The sequence below is a fragment of the Cotesia glomerata genome, unplaced genomic scaffold (genome assembly GCF_020080835.1).
Source record: "Cotesia glomerata isolate CgM1 unplaced genomic scaffold, MPM_Cglom_v2.3 scaffold_260, whole genome shotgun sequence".
Lineage (NCBI taxonomy): Eukaryota > Metazoa > Arthropoda > Insecta > Hymenoptera > Braconidae > Cotesia > Cotesia glomerata.
The window spans coordinates 4-8,308 of record NW_025403108.1 but is presented as its reverse complement, the minus strand read 5'-3'; the positions used below and the strand labels follow the sequence as shown (position 1 = coordinate 8,308).

Below are 8,305 nucleotides of genomic sequence, written 5' to 3'. Positions count from 1 at the left end.
GGAATATAAGATTTATATTTGCACTTTTATTCTGACTAACCCGGTGTTTTATAATTTACAAAATTGTTTTTCGGCTGTTATTCTATTTAAGCTAATGTATTTTATAAACTTTGAATGTAGCGGAATTTTAAATTTTCTAGAGTTTTAATAATTTGGAATGTTGTCGATCTGACTAGTTGACCGCAACCCAAAGGGATCTGGGTAATAGCGCCATCTGTGTAATCGGAATCTGGGTAAAAGAGGCCGTCCCATTTATAACAGCCCATAGGCAAATTACAAATATAATGATATAATGATACAATATAATAATATAAAAATACAGATATAGTAATATAATAATACAATAGAATTTTTAGCTTACAAAAAGAGAAAAAAAAAATTAAAATAAAATTTATGCTAATTTGGATTATTAAAATTTCTTGATTCAAAAAAAGTAACTAATAATAAAATTATTTCTTCATTTTACCCAAAATTAAGTTAAAAAAAGAATTAATTAAATTAAAGCTTTAAATAACCATAACTGTTTATTATTTATTATTTAAAGAAGGGAGTGAAGCGAACCGTCGAAAGAGTTAGAAAACCGGAAGATACGTCTCCTTGAGCGGTTGTACGGCGCATAAAAGAAGAAAACCTGAGGATTCCTCAAAAAGGCCTGGCGATTTTCTTTGAAAAATACGAAGAGATTAAGATCATGGCTGACGGGTATCGCGGATGCATTTCTTCGCGGCCACCAGGACATGGGAAGTGATTTGCCGATGGCTCAGGACTTTTATAAGATGCACTGCCAATTGTTGGAGGACTTGGGGAAACGTGGGGATGAAATTGACGAAGCACTGTCGGTTTTATCGGGAACAATTATGGAAATAACTGACGAGAGACAGCGAATTGCTCAGAAGAAGCACATTGAAGATCGTGTTGATGCTCTGAGAGACTCTTGGTTAGATTGCAGGCATACTGTTGAAGCAAGACTTCATCTTAGTGCTCTGTATGTCGATTTTCATGAAGCGGCTATTGCTCTGGGGAAAGAACTCGATGAAGTTGAGAGCGAATTCAAGAAACATTCGGATAATGCTGAAGAGGGAAGAATAGATGATTTAGAAAAACGATGGAATGAATTGCGGCCGCTTTATATGAGACTGACTAGTGCTGGATCTGCATTTTTAGCTGAAGCTGATAGGGTACCATATTATTATTATTATTATTATTAGTTTTTTTTTTATTAGTTGAATAATAAGTTTGATGGTGTTGTTGGATTATTTAAAGTTAAATGTAAGTTAATTAACATCTTCGGTAAATTTCAGTGCACTGATGCGTACTTGGACATCCTGCGTGCACGGTTGTGCGTAGAAACGACCTGGAACGCTGCTAACAGGCAACTAACCGTGACTGAATCATGGGAGAACTGGCAGACTTCTGTTGTTACAACAAGGGAGCGGAGAATTGAACAAGAGAGACGATTTGAAGAAACTACTAAAACATTAGCATGGGCAACCAAGTTTGGTGAACAGCTTTATCCTATCATCACTTCTGAGTCTATTAAACCTTCTGTTATTCTTCAAGACCTTGAAAGTACGCAATTAGGTATTCTTCCGGAGTTGAAGAAGGCTGTTACTGAGTTAGATGCCAGAATCAAAGAGCGTTGAGAGCTTCACTAATGGAGGTTGCTCATTTATTTTATAAATTATTATTATTATTACATATTTTTAAAGATATATGCTTATCCCGACATTACACTCATCGAGACCTTTCATTTGAGTACCCACATCAATTTTTCATATATTTTATATATTTATATATATTATATATATGTATATATGAAAAATAATATGAAAATGCATGGTACTCAAATGAAAGCTCTTGATCAGTGTAACGTCAGGATGAGCTTATATCTTTAAAAATGTCAATAATTAAGAAATGACCGTGTATCTTGTGAACTATTGACATTTTTAAAGATATAAGCTCACCCCGATTTTACGCTCATCGATACCTTTCATTTGAGTACCCACATCAATTTTTCATATATTTTATATATTTATATATATTATATATATGTATATATGAAAAATATATGAAAATGCATGTGGGTACTCAAATGAAAGCTCTTGATCAGTGTAACGTCTGGATGAGCTTTTTTTGGGCGAGGAGGGAAATCTTCATAGACACCGGCTAGATGTTGGTGATGTTGGTTGCCGGTAGTGTGAGATTCTTACTCACTAAAACCCTCCCCTCTCTTGTACCTGATACTGCGGGACCGCGTTAGCATTACTTCGCAGCACCAGGCCCCCTCCACGCTGCTCCTGCAGCTTATTTCTCCGTTTCATCTTATTCCTCCGCTTCTTCTTCTTCTTCTTCTTCTTCTTCCTCCTCTTTTCTCTTCTCCAGCAGGACCTCTCTTACATATCCCGTCATTGCTGTCCAGTTGTCTGTCGACGTCAGCATCCAAGGGACGACGTCTTCGGGCCTTTGAGGCACTTCCTTCTCTTCCCGCCAACGCAGTCGTATTTCAGACCAACGTTGGCAGTCAAAAAAGGTGTGCTCAGCAGTGTCAGCAACTCCCGGACAGTAAACACAGTAAGGATCGTTTCGGATCCCCATACGATGTAGGTAGGCATTGAACTGTCCATGACCAGCAAGGAACTGTGTGAAATAGTAGTCTACCCCCCCGCAGTCCCTCAGTACCCAGTCACGGATCTGCCCAATAAGTCTATACGTCCAACGCCCTGTCTCCCCGGTTTCCCAGCGCTCTTGCCAGAGCTCAAGGTCTCCCTCACGTTCGCGGGTTCTCACGTCTTTCATGAGTCCTTCGCCAGCCCGCCGGGCATCCCAGATCCGCTTCCTTTCGAGACCCAGTAGGTCGATTGGAATTACCCGAGATGACCAACACAGCTGCCTCTGAGACCGTTCGATAGGCGCAGGCTATCCTCAGCGCACCTCTTCGTTGTACCGATGCCAGTTGCTTCCGATATTTCTCTACTTTGAGTGCCTCTCCCCATATCTCTACTCCGTAGAGCATAATCGAGTTAGCGACACCCATGAGAGCTCGTCTGCGGCTGCTCCTTGGTCCCCGACACTTGGCATAAGCCGTGAAAGATTTGCCACCGTCGTTGCTGGTCTTTTGGCCACACTGACAATCTGGTATCGAAACGTCAATTTCGAGCCTATTGTCACTCCGAGGTATTTCAGAGCCCCCGACTCTCAATGCGTTGATCCACAACTTGAGGTCTGGAAGGGGTTCGGAAACCACCTCTGAGCTGTGAGTACCACCACCTCCGTCTTCGCGGTGGCCAGCATCAACCCATGATCGTTAAGCCATGCGTTGATGGAGGCCGCAACAAGCTTCACCAATCCCTGCGCTTCGCCTTCGTTCCGCGCAAGTATTAGTGCTGCCACGTCGTCAGCAAAACCCTCCAGCTTTACCTCCTGCGGTAGATCTAGGCGCAGAAGTGCATCATAAAGGATAACCCAGAGTTCTGGTCCGAGGATTGAACCCTGCGCTGCTCCTCCACTCAGCTCCTTCATGACCTGTCCTACAGTAGTCTCATACATCAAGTAACGATCACTTAAGTAATCATTTATGATGCGAATGAGATACTCCGATAGACCTAATTTCCGAAGCGCCCTCATTATATCCGGCCATCTTGCCGAATTAAATGCATTTTTGACGTCAAACGTCATCATTATGCATACTGGACGGCACTGATGATGACCCGTCCAGGCTTGTTTAGCAAATGAAAGCGCTTCCGAAATGGCACCAATTGTACTGCAACCCGGCCGAAAGCCATGTTGGTTTTCAGCCAGGCCACCAGCATCGGTCACTTCTTTCCGCAGTCGATTCCTAATAAGGGCTTCGAAAATCTTCCCTGCGACATCTAACATGCACAGTGGTCTGTAGGACGAAGGTGTATAGGGTGGACCTTTACCTTTATCCAACAGAACCAACCGTTGCAGTTTCCATCTTTTCGGAAAGACTCCAGTCGAGATGCAGGCGTTGTAAGTATCAAGGAGCAGTTGTTCATGCTTTTTTATAAGGACCTTATAGGCCTCGACGGGAATGCCGTCAGGACCCGGGGCCTTACCTACCTTGAGGGACTTAACAACTGCCCGCAGCTCCACTGCTGTGAAAAGTGGGCACTCGTCATCGGATATTACACCTTGAGTGCATACCCGTTCTTCGCGATCGGGAAACAGAGTTTGGACTATTTCCTCCATCCTATCGGGTTCCATAGGAGCTACTGAACCGCGACCAACAAATTTGCAGTGACGATCCGGTAGCCATTGCCCCATAGATCCTCATCCACTTCTCTGCAGATCGCCTTCCAGCACCTCCCTTTGCTCGCCTTGATCTCCGTGACGAGTCGCTTCTTCGCCGCTTTGTACTCGTCGTTCTTTTGCTGCCCAGTATCTCGCTTTCGCGACCTAAGTGCTTGCCTCCGCAGACGCAAGCACTCAGCCCTGAGCAGCGCAATTTCTGCTGTCCACCAGTAAACCGGCTTCCTTCGAGAGCTTGCGGAACGGCGAGGCATAGCAGCGTCGCACCCTGCAACGATCACTTCCATCGTTTGACCGACAAGTGACTCAACATTTTCGCGCGACTCTGCAAAAGTCAGGAAGCGTGTCAATTCTATCTGAGACCGCATTTTGAAATGCGCCCTCATCCAGGAGTGACACCCTCCATCCTGCTTGCTTCATTTGTCGCTTCGGCACAGTAGGTGGGTTACCCTCACACTGTTGACCGTATACGAAATATATTGGTGATCACTTGCCGTATACTCCTCCAAAACAGCCCAGTCTGAGATTACTCCCGCTGTCCGTTGAGTAGCAAAAGTTATGTCTAAAATCGACCAACGCGCGCCAACTCTCCGGAAAGTGGGTGTATTTCCCCTATTCACAATGACAAGGTCGAAACCTGCCGTCATGTCCAGGAGCTCATCACCCCGCGTGTCACTATAATCCATTCCCCAATCGATCGACTTTGCGTTGAAGTCACCACCTATCACTATCTCTCCTTCAAGATGGCGGACTACTCGTTCGAGATTGTCAACCCCTCTTTCGGAAATCTACAATAGGCTCGCTGGGGTGAAATAACACGACACGAAAGGTAACTGCTGGTGTCTCGACCCACACAATGCCGTCCCTCGATCCACTGTTACGCACAGAAAGGCGACTTCGATCCGGAATCCAAATTGCCGCTGTGCCTGTAGGGTCACAGTACCAATTCGTCCCAGACACAGAATGGTATTGCTCTGATACCAGAACAATATCCATTCCGTTGTTACGATTTCTAGCGTAAAGCATATCAAGGGCCAGTTTGCACCGATGTAGATTCACCTGCAGCACCTTAGCCATTTTTCTTTTGGAGTACCTCCCGATAGGTCGTACACCGTCCAGAACCTGCCACGTGATCGAAGGCTTGCCCGCTTCCCACCGCTTCACAGAGATGGCAGCGCGGAGGCTTGGTACAGGTCTTCGACTTGTGATCCGCCTCACCACATCGCCAGCAGCAACCGCTCCGGTCTTCCCCTGCCTTGCACGAGCCAGCTAAGTGGCCCAGTCCATGGCAGCGATAGCACCGATCGAGTCGCTCCCAACGGCGGATTCGGCAAACCAGCCAGCCGACCTTGACCTTTCCCAAGGTCTCCAAGGCTGCAGCAGCCCCAAGTCTAGCCTCGATGAAAGCGCGGATGGATCCCCATTTATTGGGTTTCGTGATGGACACGTTGAGTCCATCCGCAGTCCCACCGATAGCTCCTGCCAGGGCCGCCTTAACCTCTTCGACCGTCGTAGCGGAGTCCATCCCGTCTATTACCAGCGTAGTGGTAGGGGCGAGATGGCGCACCTCCACGTCTCCTCCGGCTACCTCAGTGATCTTATTACCGAGCGCCGAGCGATCTTTAACAGATCCCTCGAACTCGATGAGAAGACCACCTTTTCTGGCGGTCCTCACGGCCTTAACCCCCAGACCCATTTCCTCCGGACGAAGTCCCAAGCGCAAAGCCCTCAGAACCTCATCAGAAGACCGGGACTTACCTGGGTCAATCAGCACTGCACGTCTGGATGAGCTTATATCTTTAAAAATGTCAATAATTAAGAACTGACATTGATATCTTGTCAACTGATGCTATTTTTGAAGATATAAGCTCGCCCCAACAATACACTTGTTGAGACCTTTCATTTAAGTACCCACATCAATTTTTCATATATTTTATATATTTATATATATATTATATATATGTATATATGAAAATGCATGTGGGTACTCAAATGAAAGCTCTTGATGAGTGTAACGTCGGAATGAGTTTATATCTTTAAAAAGATACTTATTATTTTATATTTTTTTTTATTCAACAGATGATAATGTAAGCGAACGAATAAAAGAAAAATTATCAAAAGTTTACGAGCATCTTCGAACGACTGCAACAGATTATCAAAACCTTCTTGAATCATTAATTTCTATTTTCGATGATCTAGTTCAGGTAAATTATTATTAATTAAATTTTAATATGGAATTGTCTTAATTTAACAAAAAATTTTTTTTTCAGATTGAAAATAAAATGGAGGAAGTAAATGAAATTCGCAAAAATTTAGAGCAATCATCTGGATTTCTTACGGAATCTGGACGAGATGAAGTACGAATGAAAGCGGAAACAATAAATAAAATACGCGACGCGATAACAGAAGTACTTAAAAATGTTGAGCCGGCGATTGATCAAGTTATATCGAGAATCAGAACCCAAGAGCCCGCAGAAGCTGCAGTGCAAGAAACAGAAAAATTAAATCAAGTTTTTAATATTACTTCTGCTAACTGGGAGAACGCTTGTATGGAAGCCAAGTTTAAGTTTGATAAACGTTTGCTGTTTTGTAATTTTGCTGATGATTTGGATCGTATTGATGCTGATCTTATGCATTTAAGTGATCAATTAGCTGGCAGTGCTGAGTCAGGGCATCGTTTTACTGGCGACTCTTTGCCGGCTGCTGAAGCTGCTTCTTCAGCATTTTGCATTTCGAAAAACTGTTACGGTATTTATTATTTTTATATGATTATTAATTTTTTTTACTGGCTAAAATATTAAAGAATGATTTTTCTTTAATAAATAAAATATTAAAAAGAGTAATTTAATTTTATGAGAATTACGAAGTAAGAAAATGACCTTGTATCTTGTAAACTATTGACATTTTTAAAGATATAAGCTCATTCCGACATTACACTCATCAAGATCTTTCATTGAGGTACTCAAATTGAGTTCAACATCAGGATGAGCTTATATCTTTAAAAATGTCAATAATTAAGAAATGACCTTTTATCTTGTGAAATATTGACATTTTTAAACATATAAGCTCATCTCGATGTTATACTCATCGAGACCTTTCATTTGAGTACCCACATCAATTTTTCATATATTTTATATGTTTATATATATATTATATATATAAATATATAAAATATATTAAAAATGCATGTGGGTACTTAAATAAAAGCTTCTTGATGAGTGTAAGATCAGGATGAGCTTATATCTTTAAAAAATGTCAATAATTAAGAACTGACCTTGTATCTTGTAAACTATTGACATTTTTTAAAGATATAAGCTTCATCCTGATGTTACTCATCAAGACCTTTCATTCGAGTACCCACATCAATTTTTCATATATTTTATATATTTATATATATTATATATATGTATATATGAAAAATATACGAAAATGCATGTGGGTACTCAAATGAAAGCTATTGATGAGTTCAACATCAGGATGAGCTTATATCTTTAAAATGTCAATAATTAAGAAATGACCTTTTATTTTGTGAAATATTGACATTTTTAAAGATATAAGCTCATCTCGATTTTATACTCATCGAGACCTTTCATTTGAGTACCCAAATCAATTTTTCATATATTTTATATATTTATATATATTATATATATAAATATATAAAATATATTAAAAATGCAGCATGTGGGTACTTATAAATAAAAGCTCTTGATGAGTGTAAGATCCCAGGATTGAGCTTATATCTTTAAAAATGCTCAATAATTAAGAACTGACCTTAGTAACATCTTGTAAACTAATGACATTTTAAAGATATAAGCTCATCCTGACTGTTACACTCCATCAAGACCTTTCATTCGAAGTACCACCATCAATTTTTCATCATATTTTTATATATTTATATATATTATATATATGTATATATAGAAAAATATACGAAAATGCATGTGGGTACTCAAATGAAAGCTATTGATGAAAGTTCAACATCAGGATGAGCTTATATCTTTTAAAAAATGTCAATAATTAAGAAATGACCTTTTAT

General features: G+C 41.0%; 1 protein-coding gene across 1 annotated transcript; it reads left to right on the top strand.

Moving 5' to 3' along the window:
* Positions 1 to 689: 689 nt before the first annotated feature.
* LOC123274224 lies at positions 690 to 7,017 on the top strand (the record flags this gene model as incomplete). The annotated part of the gene is made up of 5 exons (XM_044741776.1): positions 690 to 1,178; positions 1,302 to 1,547; positions 1,621 to 1,660; positions 6,349 to 6,473; positions 6,540 to 7,017. Coding segments are annotated over exons 1-5 (1,330 nt in total), but the record flags the coding sequence as incomplete, so codon positions are not given.
* Between the last annotated feature and the right edge of the window lie 1,288 nt (positions 7,018 to 8,305).